General features: G+C 57.5%; 2 protein-coding genes across 7 annotated transcripts; one reads left to right on the top strand and one right to left on the bottom strand.

Moving 5' to 3' along the window:
- Positions 1-1213: 1213 nt before the first annotated feature.
- On the bottom strand, positions 1214-16098 carry LOC125696386 (zinc finger protein 777-like). 5 transcript variants are annotated; one of them, XM_048951921.1, is made up of 9 exons: positions 16029-16098; positions 14774-15213; positions 13965-14091; positions 13349-13456; positions 12671-12784; positions 5234-5329; positions 4668-4775; positions 4379-4492; positions 1214-2863 (listed from the first exon to the last, which is right to left on the bottom strand). In XM_048951921.1, exons 2-9 carry the CDS (start codon positions 15143-15145, stop codon positions 1914-1916), a joined length of 1989 nt encoding a protein of 662 aa, XP_048807878.1. In that variant the 5' UTR covers positions 15146-15213; positions 16029-16098; the 3' UTR covers positions 1214-1913. The 5 variants fall into 5 exon arrangements, with proteins under 5 accessions (XP_048807878.1, XP_048807877.1, XP_048807875.1 ...); XM_048951920.1 differs by having other exon boundaries at positions 14774-15216; positions 16029-16093; XM_048951918.1 differs by lacking the exon at positions 16029-16098 and adding an exon at positions 15639-16019 and having other exon boundaries at positions 14774-15216.
- A 140-nt stretch (positions 16099-16238) lies between these two features.
- Positions 16239-21340, top strand: LOC125696398 (zinc finger protein 282-like). 2 transcript variants are annotated; one of them, XM_048951940.1, is made up of 5 exons: positions 16239-16414; positions 17418-17544; positions 18508-18618; positions 18888-19241; positions 19804-21340. In XM_048951940.1, the coding sequence occupies exons 1-5, from the start codon at positions 16253-16255 to the stop codon at positions 20601-20603; spliced, it is 1554 nt and encodes a 517-aa protein (XP_048807897.1). In that variant the 5' UTR covers positions 16239-16252; the 3' UTR covers positions 20604-21340. The 2 variants fall into 2 exon arrangements, with proteins under 2 accessions (XP_048807897.1, XP_048807896.1); XM_048951939.1 differs by having other exon boundaries at positions 19801-21340.
- Positions 21341-21382: the final 42 nt, after the last annotated feature.

Raw genomic sequence — 21382 nt, 5'->3', positions numbered from 1 at the left:
AATCTCCTGATTACCTTCAGGAGCTCTGGCTTTGCTTCCGAGTTCAATTACTTATTCCACCACAGAGGCTGTGAGGGCTCCTCGTGAGCCGGTTCCCATCCTCCCCCAGGATGAACTTCTCAGGAACGGCCCCTTTCAGCAGCCGTCTGCTCCTCTTAATTTTTAAGGGGTTGATTTCAAAAGAACCGTCCTCAAAGCACTTTGACCACAACCGCCGGTGCCTGGAAGGCGCCCCCGCGTCCCGGCCCGTGGCGTGGATCCACCGCTTTGTTTTGGAGAGGGAAACCATCGAAAGTGACGGCGCCGTCCTCGCAGCCCCTGTTGGCAGCACTCGGGCAGCTCAGCGCCGAGCAGTAAGCCATTAAAGGCAGAGATGGGAACAGCTCGGAAGTAACGCGCCAGAAGGAGGGCAGCAGGGGCACCAGCTGCTTTAGTTCGAAGCGGGCCGCAATTCTCTGGGAAAACCAGGGATTTCAGAGCGGGAAGAGCTGTGCGCGAGCCGCAGCCCCCAGAAGCGCTCAGCTTCACCGCATTGGAGCGACCGAAACGCCCGAAAGGGAAAAACCTTTTAAACCAGTTTCAAGGAGCCGTTCGCACACAGCTGCGCGCGGCGCGGACTTCCCGCAATGCAACGCCTTTCTTTAACCGGCGCTTCCGTGAGGAACCCCGCGCGTTCCGCCACCAAGCTCACTCAGGGGCCCCGACAAAGGGCCAGAGCCAAACATCCCGGCCTGAACCCGATGCTTCGGGTGCCCGGGGCGCCGCTGCGGCTCGTCCCGGCGGCCCTCAGGAGGGCTGTGCGAAGGCCGGCCGGCACAACCCCGCTCACCGCCACCACGGCGCCGCCATCTTGCTGCGCACCGCCCCCCTCGACCCGGTGCGCGCCAATCAGAACGCTCGGTGCGCGAAGCACCACCCCGTCTCCCCTCGCCATTGGCCTGCAGCTGCTTTGCCCCGCCCCCCCGCGCGACTAGCGCCAATCAACGTGGGCACGTGCCGCGCGGCCTCCCAAGGCTGGCCAATGGAGAAAGCAGAGCGTTTTGATTGGAGGAGGAGCGAGCGTGACGTCACAGGAAGCGCCCACAGCCGGCCCGTTGCCATAACGACAGCGGCGCGGCGCCGGGCCGGACGTGGGAGCCGGGAACCTGGCTCTGATTCGGCCTCAGCTCCTGCATTTCCACCCTGCGAGGCTCAGCGTCACTGAGAGCCACGAGAAGCTTCTTTATTATCAAAAGCAACGCGATGTCGCAGCGCATTCGACCCGGAGCGCCCCTCCCCCCCTAAAAACGCAGCAACTCAACGCCTCGAGGAGGACGTTCTACAAAGGTTTACAGGGCCTGTTATCAGGACTCAGCAAGTTGCACAACACCGTCCAGAGCTGCGACGGAGAAGCACCTGAAGGCTGCCCAGAAGGCACAGCGTGCTGTGGGGTCACACGGGAACTCCCTGCACCACCACAGGAGGCGGAACGCAGCCCTCCTCAGCTCACACGGCTCCCTGTGCTCAGTACAGGATACTGAAGTCACCCACAGATCCGTTCCCAGACTCTGAGATGCCATGGGATGACATCTGGGATGTCCTCCAGCTCAAAGCATTCACACAGCGCTCTGTGTCGATGTTAATTCTCTCCAGAGTGGGTTCAGGAGCTGTGAGCACTGCAGATTTCCTGCGTATCCCATAGCAAGGCATAGAATCCTTAGGGTTGGAAGGGACCCCTGAAGGCCATCGGTCCAACTGCCCTGCAGCTGTCAGGCAGCTCCAGAGATCGCCCCGATGCACTCTGTGGAAAATAAACACCAATGTTCTCCCCTCCCCATGCAGGGAGCTGCCATCCAACAGCCACCTCAGCTCAGTGCTGAGCTGGAAGACCCCGCTGTGCACCTGCTTGGCTGCCCACAGCAGGGCACGATTTCCTATCTGGAGTGCAGCACGGATTCCCTGATCTCTGCGCAGGGCCAGCTGGCAGTCTGATGTGTTCTCTGCACGTGGCTTTCCTGATGCTTAATTAAACTCCTCCTGAGTACGAACCTTTTGCTGCAGAGGTGGCATGGGAAAAGCCCCTCTCCCGAGTGGCGGCGCAGATGTTTTAAGAGATAATCCTTCCTCCTGTAGCTTTTGTCACACTCGGAGCACTTGTAGGGCCTCTCACCCGTGTGAGAGGTCTGGTGTCGGACAAGCCAGGAGTGACAAACAAAGCTTTTCCCACAGTCGTTGCATATGTAGGACTTCCCCCTGCCCTGGCTCTGCTGTTGGCTCGCTAAGCCACCCCTGGGCGCCTCCAACACGTCCCGCGGGTCGGCCTCGCAGGGGCTGGATAGCAAATTCTCTGCAGGGAGCTTCCCTCCACTCCCCATCGACGGCCGCTCCTCTCTGCAAAGGCCGTTGTGCTCACGAAGCCTGGTTCTACCTGCACTGCTTGGCACAGGCTTGGCTGGCAGCCCTTCAAACTTCTCCCCTGCAGCATCCACTGGGTGCTGGAAGGCCGCCTCCATGGGACTGTTCTCACACTTGGGGACTGGCAGCAGCTCTTCCTGGGCTCCCTGCAGAGCTGGAAGATGCTCCTGCTGGATATAGTTCCTCTCACACCTGCTGGACATGCACAGTCTCTTTCTGACATCATTTGGCTGAGCAATAAAGAGATCCAGTTGTTCTCCAAAGGCTCGGTCGTACTGAGCATCACCCCCAAAGCCATTCCTGCTGGTGGTTGTTTCCATCATTTCTGAGCTCCACTGACTTTCCCACGTCAACGCGGAGCCGGGATCCTCGTGAAACTTCTCCTCAGGTCTCTCCAGCATGTCGGAGTCACACATCGTGCTTACAGAGCTGTCAGCCAGGCAGTCCCTCCTTCTGTTCTCATCATGCACTGAAACAGACAGATTCCACAGTCTTTCAGTTAAGGAAATCTCTTAATGGTATCCAGAAGCCTCATCTACGGCTGCACGGTGCCAACCGACGGATGGAGGCAGTAAGATGGGAGGCTTTAATATGAGGGAGAGGGAAAAACCAGTGTTCTACTGAAACAAAACCTCCTGGAGAACAAATGGTCCTTTTTGCAATTCAAATCTAGGTGAATAATCACTAATGTGACACCTCCCCTTCAGCTCTCATTCAGCTCTCTGACGTGTCAGCCTGAGTTCCCTGTGTTTCCGACAGGGCAGACAGCACCGCAGCTCTGCGCTCCACTGCACAGCTGAAGAAGCAAAGGTCCACGCTGAGGCAGCAAAGCCAGGCAAACAGCTCAGTGTGCACAACCCCTCCTTGTATGTGAGCTGCTGCCTCTGCAGGCTGGGCTGCTGCGGGGAGAGCTGAGAGCAGTGCTGAGGCAAGAGGAAGGCTCCCGTGACTTGGAGCTGATCCCAGTGCTGCTGGCACAAAGCAGCCAGAGCTGACAGCTGCCTGTCCTCCAGAAAGCCCTCCTGCTTTCTTCTGACTCCTAACAATCCATCCCAGAAGGTGCCGGGCAACTCAGCAGCTTAGGCACAGCTCTAGATTTACCCCAGACAAAGCAAATCCCACTCATCTCTGCCTCTCGTTCCACTGCTCTGCAATTTTCCTCTATCTAGAATTAAAGTTTCCAGTGTCTCATTTTTCAGACTAGTTTTCCTCAGTAGTCTTCAGCTCAGGCTTCTCATGCTCCGTGATTCTTTTGTCCCCTGAGACCTGTGTCCCATCCAACTGCTCAGAGCTGCTGCAGAAAGGCTCCTGCACTGAGCACTGTAAGGGCCATGGGTGGCCGACTGAGACCAGCACCATCCACGCTGCACGAACATCCCAAGCTCTTATTCCTCCTGCTGTGCTCTGAGGACTCTTAGAGCAGCCAGAACAGGAATCTCTACGGAAAGGTGTAGGCAGAGCTGATCCAGCCTTCCACCAAGCCAATATCCTGGATGACTCCTTGTTTCTGTGGGGTAGAACCATGCAGGGAGGCAGCTCCCATAAGGTGACTGGAGGACTGAGAGTCTAATTTACTCTACAGTAACTTTACCACGCCTAAATAACTTAAAGATGATGCATCCCCTCTTCAATCACCCAGTCAGGAGCTGCACTCCGGAGCTGTGCTCCACAAGACTGCAGTTAATATCCCAGTGCAGATTGGTGCAGCTAAAGCTTCCCTAAGGCTGAGCCTGGATCCAGAGATGTGCCTCTGTCCCCTAACAGCCCCTCAACCACAATCCAAGGCAGCTTTTGGGACAGTTTGAGGCTGCTGGGGGAGAGAAAGCACAGAACCTACTTTGTGAACAAGCCTCAGCTGGCAGACTGAAGTTTGCACCTGTTCTTTAATGGCTTACATTATAAGGCCATGAATTTTAATAGATGAAAAAACACTTTAAATTAGACACACTATCCCAAGAAATCTCAGCTGAAATTCACGACCGACCTGCACTTGGCTCTGCAGGGATTTCTTCTTTCTCTGAGCCCTGCTGCTCGGGGCAGTGCGGCTCCTCCTCTCGTTTAATCCACGACAAGACCGCAGTCACGCAGCTCTGCGACTCTGTTTGTTGGGGAAAACGTACACAACTGAGAAACACCGGAGAAAGACACGAAGCAGAGGAGATCTGGGAGCTCACAAAGATCAGAGAAGCACCCACAAAGCCTCGGGGGAGACAAAAGGTCAGGAGGCACTGAGGGGCCATTCCTACAGCGGGAGCTGTACTGGGAATCCTCACCTGCATCTCCTGGCAGGTCTTCATGCGCTGTGCCGGGCAGCTCCCTGTCGTACACCTCTGTGCCTCTCTTGGTCTGACCTGGAGCTTCAGGCTCAAAGAATGCTGGCTCTGTAAAGGGGAAAGCCCACAGCAAGCCTACCAGAAGCGCTCAAGTTCAGGACGTTACAAGGCTGAGACCTGTTCTGATTTGATTTTTTCCCCCACGAGCCAACCCTAGATTTTACACAGGCTCCCATAAGCCTGGTTTATTCACAGAACCTCACAGGAGCCTCTAAAAATCCCAAAGCTGGAGACCAAATAAAACTGTCAGCGCCAACAGAGCGAGGTGCTGCCCTTTGTATGGAGTGAGGGCAGCCAGCTCCAAAGCACAGCAGCTGCTCAGCGAGGCAAAGCAGTGCCACCAAAGCAACGGAACGCCGCCGAGCAGCCGGGACTGCCAGCTCTGTTCAAAACCTGCAGGAGTTCCAGCAAAGCTTTGGAATGCGTGAGAAGAGAAGAAAAAACCCAACAAGGCCTGGAATGCAGCGGCTCCGTTTCTCTCCCCCCCGGGGCACGCAGTTGCTCACCTGGGCACGGCTCCCGCTCCGCTCCCGCAGCCTCCAGCTCCTCCTGCGCCGCTGCGCGCGGCTCTTCCTCCTTCTTAACACAGACACCGCCGTCTTCTGCGTGGGGAATTCAGGCAACATCAGCTCCCGTATCCGAAACTAACTCTAAGCCCAGCAGAACCTCTGGCTGCGCCCCTTCCTGAGCGAGGCCCGCCCGCATCCCTCGGCCACATCTCCCAAAGCTCTGATCGGACGCACAGCGGTTCCTCGTGCCGCGCCGCAGCGCTGCCTCCCCCGCCGCCCTCCGCTCCCGCAGCGCGGAGCCGCGATCTCCTCCCGCTCTCCGCTCTCCGCGGCGGCTCCGCTCCCCTCCCCGTCCTTTCGGCCGCAGCCCCCGGCGCCGCCGCGCACCCTCCGCTCCGTCCCCGCGTCGCGGCGCTCCCCGAGGCGGCTCCAATCGCCGCTCCAGCGCCCGCACGCGGCCCCGCAGCGCCAGCGCGAGCCTCAGCCGCCGCTCCGCCCGCGCCAGGCGGCCCTCCAGGCGGAGCAGCCGCGCCGACACCGCCCGGCCCAGCAGCGGCCCCGCCATTGGCCGTACGAACAGCGGCCCGCAACCCCGGCCGGCCCCGCAGCGCCCTCTGCCGCCGCCCCGCACCGGGAGGCGGAGCTGCCGTGCCGGGAGGGCGGAGCGGGGAACGGAGCCCGGCGGGGGGTCGCGGGGCACGGAGCCGCGCTGTGCTCGGCGCTGCCGGGGGCGGCACGAACTGCAGCCCAGGAGCTGCCCCTCTGCGCGGGGACGGCGGCTGCGGGCTCTCCTCCTCGGGGAGCTCCCACCCCGCTGTGCTCTGGGGGGCCCTGCTGGGTTGGGGGGACCCGGAGGGACCCCGAGGGTCCCCGTCCTCAGCCACACTGCGGGTCTGCGGGTCTGAAGGAGCCCGGGCCCATCCTTGTGCCTGTGGTTCCTCTCAGGAGCTCCGTGGTGCCACCACGGCCACAGCACAGCAGACATCACTGCTGTGGGATCCAGCTGGGATCTGGGGTGTCACCTCCATGGCTTTGCTCTGCCAACCTTCCAAGGAGCACCAAACTAATGGGAGATGTGCACAGTCAGGCCAAAAACACCCGAGTTCCTCCACTTCATGCAGGTGTCCCTACGGAGGTGCCTCCATCATAAGCCCTGAACCATCACCTCCTCACCTCAACCCCTGAGCAGAGCACAGCACTGGGGGATGAGAGCCACGCTGCTTCGGTGCAGCACAGGACACAGGCAGCTTTTCCGGGCTGTAAGCACACCTGTATTCAGTTCTGCATCCCCCAACAGCCCCAAGTCCTCCTCCTCGTGGTTGCACTCAATCCAAGCGCTGCTCCGTCCATGTCTGTGCTTGGCATTGCCCTCACCTGGCTGTAGCGCTGTGCACTTGGCCTTCTTGGAGCACAGGTGGTTTGCATGGCCTGATCTCAGCCCTTTCTGGGGGGCAGCCCTTCCCTCCAATGTCAGACTGCAGCACACTGCTTGGTGTCATCAGCAAAGCTGCAAAGACATGAGATGGTTTTTGGTCCCAACACCGTTTGTCACCCATCTCCACATGGACATTGAGCCACTGACCACAACTCTGAGTGCAATCACCAGCCAATTCCTCACCCACCAAATGGCCCATCCATCAAATCCACATCTCCAACACAGAGACAAGGATGCCGTGTGCGGACAGCGCCAAACACACTGCATGTGTCTGTGTGGATGGCAGCAGCTGCTCCCGGCCCGAGAGTTGTGCTGTGATGCCAAAGATGTGGTGCTGTGCCACCAGAGCCAGGTGGGCTCCTCCAGCATGGCCTCCATGGGCCCCTTACCAAGGGCTGCTGGAGCAGAGAAACTCTCCTCCTGCACATCCAAAGGGTCCGGCCCACCCCAGCTGGACATGGAGGCAGCTGTGTGGCTCGTGCGTTGTTCTGGTCCTGCTGCTGAGGGCTGCCAGAGGACAGGGCCTTCTCTGCACCTACACACGCTCTCATGTCTTCTGTTTAATTGGTGCATAGGAGCTTGGATGCCGGTGTGCCTCTCCAAAACTGAAGTGGCAGCAATGGCACGCAAATAATTCCTGCCTCGATGAGGCACAACGCTCAGAGAGGCTTTCACCAAGCAGATCTGAAGCGGTGAAGCAATCAGAGACGTGGAGCTGCATCTGAAGCAGCTCTAACAGCAGAAGGTTCTGCAGTGAACAAACCACAGCGCAGCTCAGGGTGCACGTGGAAGACCTCATGCTCCTGAAATACGTCCTCCTGCATCTTCCCTGGCCTTTCCCTGCAGCTTCTGATCCATCCTTTAAGCAACGCTGCGTCTGCGTACGGGAAGGATTCCTCTCTTCTCCTTGGAAGATCAGTGTGCTCCTGTGCCTCTTGGCATTTCTTCTTGGATTCAGGGCTGAATTTTTAAAATGGAAGCAGCACAAAGCTCAAAATAGCTCCGTGATCTGTTATAAATACACATATTGATCTCTGAAATACAAGAGCTCAGCTCAAGCAGGGAAACTATGACTCACTGCACGAAGTACAGCTTCATCTGCATTATCAAAGGTGGCATCAGTAAGTGATGAAATATAGAGCTTCAGCAGCAGCTACCATGTGAAACCTCCCCATCAAAATCAGGGGAGTGCTGTCAGGATGGTGTCATCCTTCCCAGCCCACACTGCTGGACACACTGGAACGGGCTGCCCAAGGAGGCTGTGGATGCCCCATCCCTGCAGGCATTCCAGGCCAGGCTGGATGTGGCTCTGGGCAGCCTGGGCTGCTGGTTGGCGACCTGCACACAGCAGGGGTTGGAGCTGGATGAGCATCGTGCTGCTTTGCAACCCAGGCTGTTCTATGATCCTGTGACACTGAAACAACCAACTTTTCACACAACAGCAGTGCAACACGGAGCAGAGGTGGCAACACTGCACTTCCATTGTTTCTGTCTCCTTTTGTACCACGCCATAACAGTACATAAAAGTTGCCTGTAGTTGTTGGTTTGTAGAATGACCCACAAAAGTGATCCTAGCCAAGATTCAGGCTGCTGCCATCACAGAGCACCGCTGCTGCTTCATGCAACAGCACCTCCACCTTTGTATCCCAGAATAATCCTGCTCTGCCTCGACTCCAATGGGCCAAACTGATGATGGCTGCAATCACAGCATCACAGAATGGCCAGGGTTGGAAGGGACCTCAAGGATCACGAATCTCCAACCCCCTGCTGCATGCAGGGCCACCAACCTCCACGTTTAATGCTAAACCAGGCTGCCCAGGGCCCCATCAACCTGGCCTTGAACACCTCCAAAGACAGAGCATCCACAGCCTCTCTGGGCAGCTGTTCCAGCACCTCACCACTCTCTGGGTAAAGAATTTCCCCCTGATGACCGAATCCTTCAGCAATCCTGTGGCTGCTGAAAACTTTTTGATGGCAGCACTGACTTGGTTTGCCTGCAGGGTAAGAACAGCACAATGAGTAATTTCCATCCTGTCTGTAGGTGCTATTGGCACTGTGACACCGTTTGAATCTCAGATACACACACATGGAAATCAGCTCTCCTGCTCAGGTTCCACTGCAGCATTAAAACCAACCAAAAAATGCAATCAAAACCCACAACTCCATTGTGTTTGTGATGCAAGGTAGGTGTGTGTCTTCCCATCAGTGAGGCAGGGTGCTACAAACACAGCAGGACCCCTGAGAGCTCAGTGACCATGCACACAGCCCTTCCCTATGGACACACACCGGGGGCCAAGCAAGCAGGAAAAGTGCTTTTCAAAAAGACCCAAAAAAAAAAGAAGTGCTTAAGGCTTCACAGCTTTCATCCATTCAAGTTTAATGTTATGGTAATAAAAAAAATCAAGTATCTACTGCTGCAGGTTGAACTGGCATTTGCAAATGACAGAAACGTGCTCCCTGCCCTGGGGGCTCACAGTCTATGCAAGGAAAAGGAGGAAACAAGCAGTTGAGCAGCTGTCAGCAGGAAGCACTGGAGGACGGATCAGTTTACTGAACAGGCCCAAACGGATTGTCTGGATGTCAAATGCCTTCTGCTGCTGACTGCCAAGAGATTCTGCTTAGCATGTTGCACAGCAAAGCAAAATTGGTGCTCAGTGCTTCGTGGTACCGAGCGGGCACTGAACGCTGACAAGTGACAAAACACAGAACACTGGCTGTCCCCAGAGATATTTTGGGGGGAAAAAAATAGGTGAGTACACAAAGAGAGGCTTCACCACACACAGAGCTGCTCGGACACGTCAGAAAGCAAAGACCTCAGCAGCACTAGGATGAGAAGAGGCCACGGGCAGACGTGTCAGGGAAATGCCTGCAGCGGTTGACGCTCCTGCAGCAGAGTTCTGTGCCACTCCTGCGGGTGAGCAGGCTCACACAGGCTCACACAGGCTCACACAGGCTCACACAGGCTCACACAGGCTCACCCTGACCTGCTCCAGATTCTGCAGGAATCAGGTTAGCCTAAACCAGAGCCTGGAGCTGCCTCGCCGCTTGGCTGCAACAGGCACAGCAGCACTGCTGTCTTGTGCTCCAACGTCAGGGCAGGTGGCGTTGAACAGCGAGGTCCTGGAAAGAGCTCACTGCTGGGCCAGAAGAGCTTCCAGCTAACAGACCTGCCCAGGAACACTTCTGTCCCTGCAAGCACGAGCCAGCCACATGCACCTGTCCTAGTGGGCACCTGGGGACCAGGAAGTGGCAGAGAGGTTTCAAAAGCCCTGTGGGCGATAGGGAGATCAAAGAGCAGCTTTAAGCCAGGTCAGGCAGCGCTGAGAGCCCTGAAGCTGCACGATGTATTGGGGCTGTTGGCCGAACGCGTTTCCTTCTGGGATATAATGAAAGCCCATCTCTACTATCAGAAGAGCATACGTACCCCACGCTAGCAGGAGGAAAGAGAGATGAGGACAATAAAGACAAAGGAAAAAGTGTTAATGCAGGGGCAGATACAGAACATCATCCCAGCGCTCACTTCAGCCTGAGGGCACAGCTGAGCACTGCCTCTGGCTTATCAGTTGTTTCTCCCTTCAGTTCCACCGGGAGTCCAAGAGGCACCAGGAGGAGCCTGGGCAATGCTGCCTCTATTAGGTGTGCTCAGAAGCAAGACAAAAAGGGAATTCCCCTGTCACTGCAGTACAAACCCAGAGTCTCCCTGCAAGTCATCAGTGACACTTCCTCTCGTGCATGTCTTTAATATCCTGGAGTCCTTTAAACATGTCACTCAAGCTTGCCCACGAAACTGAGCGCAGCAGAAATCCATCAAGGAATGCAGGGAGGGAAACTCCAGGTGAAAAGCAGCTGCTTGCTGTAACCAGTTCAAATAACAACTCAAACCTGGAGAGACCCGACACACTTTTGTTCTTAAGAGACTTTCAGCTAACTATGAGGTATCGCATCATCACCACCACGAAGAAGAGGGCAGTCATGCCGTGGTGGATCCTAATTCTACTTTATGATAAATAGAGAGACTTGGATGCCGAGCAGCAGAGACTCTGTCCTCTCCTGCCTTCCTCGCCCGGGGGCCGTAGGGCCACGTGAGCCCTGCACAACCTAGAAGCCCTATAGCGGTGCCTCCCTCGTGTGACTCCTGACGGCGCAGTTCCTCTCTCGCAGGTGGATCTTCTCGTGCTGAAGGAGGTGCTGCTTCTGGGTGAAGCGCTTCAAGCACTCGTTGCACTGGTATGGTCTCTCCCCAGTGTGGATCCTCTGATGCCGGATCAGATTGGAGGGATGGCTGAAAGTCTTCCCACAGTACGAGCACCAAAGGACCCCCGGGCTCCGGCCCGAGTGCACGCGCTGGTGGACGATGAGGGTTTTCTTCTGGGAGAAGCACTCCTGACACTTGCTGCACTTGTAAGGCTTCCCCTGTGGGTGCCCCGGTTTGCTGCGGTTGCTGCTGATGCTCTTCATGCACCTGGAGCTGCCACGTGCCTTGTTTGTGGCTGGGGGAGCTTTTACCTTCGGGTTCTGCTTGAAGCTCTCTGTGGCAACGTGGATCTGCTGGTGAGGCTGATGGATAAAGATGTTCTCATCTTCAGCGGGCTCACTGCCACACAGCGTGCTGTAATTCTGCTGCTGCATCATCAGCATCTTCTTCAGACACAAGCCCTTCCTACACGCAACACATGAGTGAGGCCTCTCCTCGGGATACTCTTGCCTGTAGAACGTGACGGTGTTGATTTCACCAAGATCACCTTCCCCAGAAGCAGATGGCACCGACCTGCTCATGCTCTGGTTTCCCAGGGGCACAGCAGAGCTGTACTGACTGTCAAAGGGCAGCACCTCGTTGGCGCTCTGGAAAACCACGTCTTCCGATTCCCCGGATAAAGCTGTGGGACACTCTGAGCTTTGCAGGCATTCATCAGAGTCCAGCTGCTCTATTTTGAATGCTATCACCTCATCAGCTGGAACTGAGGAGAAAAACAAAGGGGACATTCACTGCCGGGAGACAGAGATGCTTCTAAAACGCCCGTCCTTCCCCTACCACCCTTGCATCAAACAGGCCCCTCTTAGCAGGAGCATGAAACACTGCTGTACCAATCGAGTCAACTGGAGGACTCAAACAAGACAGAATACGAGTGAAGAGCACAGGAGTGCTGCCCTTTCAGCTGGCTGAGCAGCGAGTGTCAGAAGCCACAACAGAGGGAGCAGAGAGAAGCGCTGCCTTCCAAGACAGCACACGCTTCAGCGCTGCCCAGAGCTTCCAAAATTGCTTCCAGCTGTCCTCCTCCTCCCAGGTGCTAAGATCTCATGAACCTGGGGTAGGACTTTGCTTCCCACTGCATCTGCTGCCCTCCATACACCAACGTCCCAGTATTTCACGCTCTTCAGACAGTGGCGGCCCTTTCCACGAGATCCACCTTCCCTCTCCTCCCAGGATGTGGTGACCCCCCTGTGCAGCCTCTTTGTTGAAGGGGAACACATCAACACTCCCAATTTTTGACTCGAGATGTGCTGCTCTGGATGTGTACGTAACAAGGTGACAACATGCAGAGGTGACACTACGGGGTGGACGTGAAAAAGAGCACTCACAGCAGGGCAAATACCAACAAAAACTGAACAAGACCTTTGGATGCCTCTGATGAAGCACAAGAAGAAACAGAGACCAGGACTGAGAGTGAGGGAGAAAGTATGAAACAAGGAAATGACTGCAGAGCTGGTATCAAGCCCTCAGGTATGTGCTGAGGGACAGCACAGCTCCTTCCTCTGAGACTGCTACCACCAGGCAGAAGAAATTCCAGGGAAAACTATCAGAAACGCCTCGTCTACCCATCACTTCAATCTTCCTACACGTAAAACTGTCCATAACATTTCAGTCCGCTTTCTCAACCTCAGCACGGCTCTTGCTCTCTCCCCAGGGCCCGGCACATGCAGGGGGAACATCTGGGGTGCCCTCATGCAGCACCGGCTCTGCAGTGGCACAGCACTTTGTGGCACTGCTCAGAACTCACCCACGCTGAGCTCAGTGAACTCTGCACCCTCCGTGGCTTCCTGCTCCTCTGCACACACCTCTTCATTCTGCTTCAGGGCTCCTGCGAAGCTCGGCTCTGGAATGCTGAAGTCTGCTGATGTCAAGAGAAAAACTCCCTTACTGGGTATCACAGCACGCTTTGGCTCTTCCCTCCCTGCACCCAGCTTGCTCCCTGCCACCCCAATTTCTTACACAACCTTTCCTCAGCACTACCTGCTGTTCTCAGCCCTGTAGGGAGGGGGCTTCCTCTTCCCCCACAGCTGACAGTGTTTCAGGACAGCATCCTCCCCGGTGCTACATCCAGGCACACACTTTCCAACCAACACTCATTGGGTCTGGCAGACACCCGGTCCCAGAAGGACCCCTTCAGACCCCCAGCCCCACAGATGCTCCCTTCACACCCCCAAATGCTGTTTTCTTCCTTCAAGTTGCTCTTGTTCTCTATGGCACTGAACGCCTTCTTTGCTGCCTTAGCTGCCCACATCAGATCTAATCAACAGATATTCTGCTAATGGAAAAGATCAAACCCACAGCCTGCTCTCCTTGAGAAATTCCTTTCATAGTAAATTAGGACCATCACCTGGCATATTCTGTCTGGGGACAGCACCACACACTCATTATCCCCAAGGGTAAAAAATGCCATCAATTCATCTCTTGCCTGCATTCGGTTCTGTAGGAATCTCCTTCTGTCCTGAGGTCACCTCACTGCAGGGCACTTCTCCTCTCTGAAGCCGGGACGAGAGGTCAGGTTTGGAGATTGCATAATCTGTTGAGAAACAGAAATGTTAATGCTTCTGTGCTGCATCAAACTGCTCTCATTGCTGCAGGTGACAGGAGAGGGAACAAGGTGCCAAGCCAAGCCTACAGTAGTCACGGGGAGGAATGTACCTCTTCAAACAGAACTGGCAGCAGCTGCGTGCCCCAGAACAGCTCCATTGGCCAAAACACACCATCCAGTGAGAGCCCACTGCACGGGGGGCTCTGCACGGCCCACCTTGGGCAGCCAACTCCACCCCAGCATCAAAAACACCCAGAGCCCCGAGGGAAGGGGCTGGTAGGCTGGGCTTGGCACACAGCAGGGCTCTGGGAGAGTCAGCAGCCAGTTCCCACTCCACTGAGCGCTGAGGCTCTGGATGCAACACGAGCTGTGCTCCATGCTGGCAGCAGGCACAGACCTCTGTGTGCTTCTACAGCTTTGGCTCCTGAGTGCAGGAAAGTTCCCCACGGCAGCCAACCCAGAAGCACCCAGAACTGACTTTAAAAGCATTCTTTACCCAGAGAGTTCAGAGATTCACCGTCCCCTCTCAGCACGTTCTTGTACAGCTCCTTCTGCCATTCCTCCAGGTTCTCCCACTCTTGCTCAGCAAAGCAAGCCGTGTCACTTTCAGATGCCTCTGGGGCCTGCAATTGTAAAAGTCACAAACTCAGCCCTGAAGCAGATACCTCTGCCATCCTTATAGCACTGAAAAGAGAGAACTTCTGCATTTCTATTTATCACTGCTACCGTGCATCAGGTGCTGAAAGGACAAAAGAAATTATGCCTCAAAGCATCGTTACGACTCAGATCCTCAGTCTGAAGAATCTTCTTCCTCTGTGCTAATTCAGGGCAAGCATATTGCCAGTTTCTCACCGTTCTGTTTCCTTCAGTGTTATTTTTATGGGGATTTAGTAACCATCTGTCCTTTTGCAAAGAGATTCGAGTAAATATAAACTCGAACACACGTACAAACAACCACCCCCAGTTGTATTTGCATTTCTAGCACAGTAAAACATCCTCCTCACAGGCAGCTGATGTGCTTGGGGAAATAAAGGGTTTCCTGGGAAACCTCAACCAGGTGCCACCAGCACTGGGGCACACTCAGTGCCCACAGGGAACATCCAGATCACAGCACGGCCTGGGTTGCAAAGGAGCACGATGCTCATCCAGCTCCAACCCCTGCTGTGTGCAGGTCGCCAACCAGCAGCCCAGGCTGCCCAGAGCCACATCCAGCCTGGCCTTGAATGCCTGCAGGGACGGGGCATCCACAGCCTCCTTGGGCAGCCTGTTCCAGTGCCTCACCACCCTGTGGGTGCAGTTTGTTACCTTGAGGCCGGAGGGCAGACGCAACACACAGAAGTTCCTGTTCTTCAGCAGGTTCTCCATGTGCTCCAGACGCCGCTGCAGCTGCCCGTACTCCCGGATGAGAGTGCCCAGCACGGTCAGCTTGCTCTCCAGCTGGTTCCCAAAATCCACCACTGTTTTTTCACAGTCCAAGTACTTTTTCTCAGTGGTTACCGTCCTTCGCTCTAGGTTGAGCAGCCGGGAGGCGTGGGCCTCTACGCTCTTCTCCACCGCCTGCACTGCAGCCACCACCGTCCACAGCGAGATGCTGGCGGTGCTGCTTGGCACGGCTTCACCTGGTGCTTGAGGGAGGCTGGATGAGCAGAGGCAGCTGCCGGGGAGCGCGGAGGCCATGTCCCGCTCCAAAGGACAGGCTGAGGCCGGCAGCTGTTCTGCTCCCGGTGTCCTGCAGGGTCCTTGAGCTGCTAAGGGTGGGAGGGAGAGCTGTGAGGCCTTGGCACACCGGGAGCGGGCTTCCCTCCCCATACAAAGACACCGGGACTGAGCCTCTCACGTGGGGACACCAGGACCGGGGTTCCTGCCATGTGAGGCCATGGGGCACGGCGGGCACACCAGGACCGGGGCAGTGACCTCATGTGAAGACACCAGGAGCGAGGCCTTAATTCCGTGCCAGGACCCCAGACCCGGCCTTCCCCGCCCATACAGGGACACCAGGACCGGGCTGTTAACCCCACACAGAGGACACCGGGGCCTGGCTTTTCCATTCCGCTGGGAAACGGGCTCTTAAGTCAGGTAGGGAACAGCGGCACCGGGGCCCTCGCTCTGCGTGGGGACATCCATCCCAGCTCTCCCCCCACGTATCAGGTCACCAGGAACGGGTTCTCACCTGGGGCCGCGGCCTGCCCCCACACGGGGCCCTCATCCCACGTGGGGACCCCAGCCCTCCGCATCCCTCCGTGCGGGGACACGGGGCCTCACCTCTGCGAGGGCGCCCAAATGGAGCTTTCCCCGGCACGGGGCCGGCAGGACCGGGCCGCTATCTCTCCGTGCGGGGTCAGGAGAGCCGGGCCTCGCCCCCACTACACGGCACCGGGACGGGGCCGTGGGACCGGCCGCCGTTCCACGTGCGGGCACCGAACCCAGGGCCTCAAGTCTGTGCGGAGACACCGGGCCCACGCTTCCTTCCCCACACAGCGTCACCCAGACCCGGCTCCCGTCCCCGCACAACGGCACCGAACCGCACCGAGCCGAACCGAACCGAAGGACCCCGGCCCACCTGCCCCGCGCCCGGAGCCGCCGCCGCCGCCGCCTCGACCGCACCTGGCGCCGTCCCGCCGGGAGGTGCCGCCTGGCCGCCGCTCTTTGCAACAGCGCCCCCTGCCGGCCGGAGGGCGCCATGCGGCGAGGAGAGGCGGCACCGCCACGTGAGCCGAGAGAGCAGTGCAGCGCGCATCCCGACCAGCAGGGGGCGCTGCCTGCACGAGGCCTGCGGTGCGAGCGATGGGGGAGGGCCGGCGCCGTGGGCTGCCCCGTCCCGTCCCGTCGGGTGTTGGTGTGGTGATGGAGGAACTGTACGCCCGCATCGAGGCCCTGGAGCGGCGGCTGGAGCGGGCAGAGGCTGCGCTGAGGGACAGGGAAGCCTGGGGGCCGCGGTTGCCCTCGGTACGGCCCTTCTCGGGGAGGCGTCGGTGGGGGTTGTGGTGGGTCTGGGGGCTGCTCGTGGGGCCGGCTAGGGGTCTGGCTGGAAGCTGCTCGGGAGCCCTCAGGCTGTGAAGGAGTGTCGGTGGGGCTGGGGGTCGCCGGTGGCTTTGGGGGTGAAGCTTCCCGGGCTGGACGTCTGCACTGAGAATGCTGGTGGTGCTGCTGGGGGGCTGGTGCGTGGGGCAGAGGTGAACGTGGGGGCTCTGATCGGGGCTGTTGGGGGGCAGGGATTGAGCTGGGGGCTGCTCGTTGGGGCTGAGGGGGTGATCGGGGGGCTGGGGTCGGTCCTGGCGTCGTTATGGGGCTGTGTTGAGGCTGGGAGTCAGGCTGGGGGCTGTTATGGAGCCTTTGGCTGAGGGTCAGCCTGGGGGCTGAGGCGATGTCTGTGGGGCAGGGGATCAACGTAGGGCTTCCTTATGGGGGTCTGGGTGTCAGGCTGGGGTCCGTTTGTGGGGGGCTGAGAGATTGTCTGTGGGGCTTTGAGGTGGTCTGGCAGTTACTGATGGGGACTTTGTGGAACCGAGGCTGGGGGATGATGCTTTTTCAGCAGTTTGGGGGCGTTTGATGCTCTGGGTGTGAAGCTGGGGGCTGCTTCAAGGGCCAGAAGGGGGCTGGGGGTGTCTGGGGCTGGTACTGAGCCATGGGGCTCCTGCACAGAGATTTGGGGAGAAGGGTGAGGCAGGCTGGATTTAGGTTTCTGGGTCAATGATGGGCCTTTGAAGGACTGAGAAATCATTTGGGAACAGTGCAGTAGCCTATGGGATGCGTATGGTGCTACGGAGAGGTTGAATGGGCTGATGGGGGGGAGGAGGCTGAGAGTGAGCCTGGAGGTTGCTTGTGGGCCCATTAGGAGGGGCGAAGGGGCCTTTTGGTGAATCTGAAGGGCTGCTAATGGGGCTCTCAGGGTCTGGGAGCTGGCTGGGAGGGGCTGGCAGATGCACTGAGCGCAGCCCTCTGCCCACAGCTGCCGGTGACTTTCAGGGATGTCTTTGTGGAGTTCAGCAGGGACGAGTGGGCCCTCCTGGATGATGAGCAGAAGGAGCTGCATCGGAGCGTGATGCAGAGCAACTGTGAAATGCTGGTGTCCCTGTGTATGCATCCGTGCTGGTTTGGCATTTCCCATCGCTATCCGGGCTGCTCTCCCTGGGTTGCTTTTCTTTACCTCTCATTGGGATCTGTAGCCCCAAACAATCAGCTCCAACTCTTGTCCCCTCTGGGAGCAAATGGAGGCTGTGGGGCTCAGGAGGGGGTAGAAAGTGCTCAGTGTCTCCTTGTGGAAAGCTGGGATGCCGTCCTCTCTGAGCTGCCTTACAAATTCTCACTGCCACGATCTCTGTCAGGTTTCCTGTGTGTATCCCACGATGTCATATGGAACATCTCTCTCTGGCCAGTGTAGGTTCTGTCCTCTCCCAGCTCCTCGTGCCACTCAGCCCACTTGCTGGCAGGATAGCATAAGAAGTTGAGAAACCCAAATGTCTGCCCAGCACTGCTCAGCTGCAACTGAAACATCATCGTGTTACCAACGCTGGTTTTCTCCTAAGGCCAGAGCATGGCATCACAGCAGACACAAGGACAAAATCAGCTCTGTCCAACCTGAAACCCTCACGCTTGTCATTAATTCTACCCAGGGCTGAGGTGAAGGGAGCAGTGGGCTTGGATTTCCCTGCAGCTGGTGTCCCCTTAGCATCTCATGAGCTCACCTCCAAGTACAGCCCAGGTGAAAAATGAGGCACCAGCCAAATCCTGCAGTGGGTCAGATTGTTTTCCTGTCTTCAGGGCACTTTACACCTGTTGTGTGGGGGAATTCCGGGAGAACAGGTTTACCTAGTAATCCTAGGTGGAGCAGAGATGAATTATCAGATGAGCCTGAGGGTGCTTTTCAGATCCTCCATAGAGCTCCCTGTCTTTGCCTGTAACTCCTCGCGTGCAGCTTGTTTGGAGATGAGGTTTTGATGGATGGGGTGTGGGCTATATGATGACAGCACGTGCAGAAGACAGTGGATGCACCTGCAAAGATGCTTCATGTCTCTGATGTTTGTCTTGTCCTTGAGCAGACTGTGACCTAGCCAAGCCTGAAGTCTTATTGCAGATGGAAAGAGGAGAGCCATGTGAACAAGCAGAGCCAGGCCTGGAGGGCACAGCGGTGTCCCTGAAGCCAGCTGCAGGTGAGTGATGCTGAGTCTCACCCATGCACGGATCCTGGCTCCTGCCTGCTTACCAGCACGCCAGCGGTCCTTGCCCTCAGCCACAGGGACAGGGGCAGCTCCTGGGGCCGTGCACAGGGATTGTGTTGGGAACATCAGTAGCCTGGAAGTCTCCCCCCCTGGCACGGAGCCCAGTGCCTTGAGACCCCGAGAGGGGACCCTCAGGCCCTGTGCTGGCTCCTATGGACCCCAGTAGGGGCTGGTGATGATGAGCACTCTTCTGTCCCCAGAACCCGACAGTCCTGGCTGTGTGAGCGGTGAAGCCCTGCTGCAGGTGGACACAGAGCAGTCTTCTACAGGGAGATGCAGGAACCTGGAGGACAGCAGGAGCCCTTCGGATGCATCTGACAGTAGTGCACATGAGTGTCTGGCGAGTCCACCGAAGCGAGGGACCCTGAGCCCTGGCTGTGCCTCACCTGAGGTCGTAATCCCCACCTCTGCCCTTGTAGCACACGTTCCTCAGGAAGCCATAGGAGCTCCAGCAGATCTCAGCCACCTGGCTACCTCCCCTCCCTGCCCCATCCCCATGTGCTGCCAGGAAGTGCTGACCCTGAGCCTGCCTCCATCTTTTCCTCCTGCAGCAGGTAAAGTGCAGAGCCCTTCCTCCCTCCTGCTGGGCTGGGGGCTCAGGGAGCACAGTGTGCAGCATTAGCTCTGCACGAACCTTTGCTGAGGCTTTTTGGACAGATTTCTACATGATTCACATAAGGGCCAAGAAGGGGTTAGCGCAGTAAATCCAGCTTTGAAACTATATAAAAATGGGATATGGCTTGGTGTGAACCAAGTCAGTCAGTTGGTTTGCGCTGAAGGATGAGCCCTTGATGTCTGTTTTGGGCTCTTCCCATCCTCAGTGATGTTCGTCATCCCTTGGGGTGTCTGAGGTGACTGGCTGTAGTGGTGTCCTGCTGTGCTCTGGGTGGGTCTGTGGTCTGGGAAGGCACTGGGCTGGAAAAAGAGAGCGGTGCTGGCATTGGTAGCAGCTCCTGGGCGAGGAGAGAGGGAGACGTGGGGGTCTTTATGCCCCCTGGGTCTTTGTGCCCCCTGGGTCGTTGTGCCCCCTGGGTCTTTGTGCCCCCTGGGTCTTTATGCCTTGTTCTCAGAACTGAGCAGAAGAGTGATGCTGGGGTTCTGCCAAATTTCCAGCAGGTGCCAAGGTGGGGATCCCAGGAGAGGTCCTGCAGGAGCGGATCGGTGCCGAGGAGGGTCTGCAAAAGGAGGACTTGAAAGGTGCAGGGAACAGTGGCCAGTGTGTGGCAGCAGATGCTCCTGAAGAGCCGAGCAAGGAGGAGATGCCAGACCTTTGCCAAACAGCAGCACACGTGGAGCCCAGCAGCTCGGCTGATCTGCTGGCAAAGCCAGAGGAGAGCGTGGGCAGAACCGCTGCCTGCCAGCGAAACTCCTCCCGAGAGAAGTTCTACAGGTGCGTGGTGTGCGGGAAGAACTTCCTGCTCAAGATCAACCTCATCATCCACCAGAAGAGCCACAGCAACTGGGTGCCGTACGTCTGCATCGAATGCAACCAGACCTTCATGTCCAAAAAGAAAATCCGGCGTCACCTGCGGATCCGGGCGGCCACCGGGTTCTGCCCATCCTCTGACACCGAGGGGGGCTCCAGCCTGGCGCCCTGCAGGGCCGCCCAGCCCCACACCCAGGGCAGCAGCACCAGGGAGCAGTGGGAGAAGTCCAACCCCAGCTGGTTCCCACTGTCTCCTCAGAAAATTACGTATACGTGTACCGAATGCATGGAGAACTTCTCCAGCCAGAACTTTCTGGTGCTGCACCAGAGGACGCACGCTGACCGGCATCACTTCACCCTGTGTCTCTGCTGCAATAGGAGCTTTGTCTGGGCCTCTGAATTCGTCCGCCACAGCCAGAGCGACGCGGGCAGGAAGCGCTACTGGTGCAACGAGTGCCAGAAAGCCTACAATCAGCTCCACTGCTCGTGAGGGCAGCAAAAGGCTGACATGAGAAGGGAGAGCCTGCATGAGTGTAGCAGCAAACTGCCTCTGTGCTCTGAGCCTGTGTAGGGGAGGGGGAGAGGAGGGCGAGGGGGCACTTCTGAAGATGGGGCTGCTGCTGGCCCTTCTCTCTCCATCCTCGACCATGGGCTCTGGGCATTGTGGCTGGATCATCCCACCCTGCCCGGCGCCCATGGCTGTGTGCTCCTCTTCCTGAAGGTGGGAGGAGCAGCTGTGAGAAGCTGCTTTGGGGCTCTGGCTGTGGGAATTGGGTTCCTCCCCACAGCTGCATGTAGCTCTGCTGTGCTGCTGCTGGGAAACCTCCAGCTTTGTCGCCTTTATACAGACACCCTCCAGCACATCCGTGTCCCACATCCGTGTCCCGCTGCAGCATCCCATGTCTGTGCCCTTCATGGAGCTCCTGCGGGTCCTTGCTGCTGCCCTGAGGTCTACCCCTGCCTGGCTGCCAAGCCGGGGGCATTTCAGAGCCGTGACGGGAAGAATTTGAGGGTAAAATGGTGGAACTGGAGGGAGCACTGCGTGTGGGGTGGGCACTGCTGGTGGGCAGCGAGGGGATGAGAGTGGGTTGTGTTGGAAAATAACGCGTGTTGGAAAATGACGTGAGGAGGGGTTCCCTGTGCCTGTATGATGGGGGCCGTGCTGTGGGGCAGGCTGGTTAATGGGTTAATTAAACCAGTCCTGGGAACGGAGCGGTTCTGTGAACGTTGGTGGGGCTTTTGGGGACTGAGAGGTGGGGGGGGTCCGTG

Source organism: Lagopus muta, chromosome 7 (assembly GCF_023343835.1).
Source record: "Lagopus muta isolate bLagMut1 chromosome 7, bLagMut1 primary, whole genome shotgun sequence".
Classification (NCBI taxonomy): Eukaryota; Metazoa; Chordata; class Aves; order Galliformes; family Phasianidae; genus Lagopus; species Lagopus muta.
Note: the sequence above shows the minus strand (reverse complement) of the source record. Positions and strands in the feature narration are given on the sequence as shown.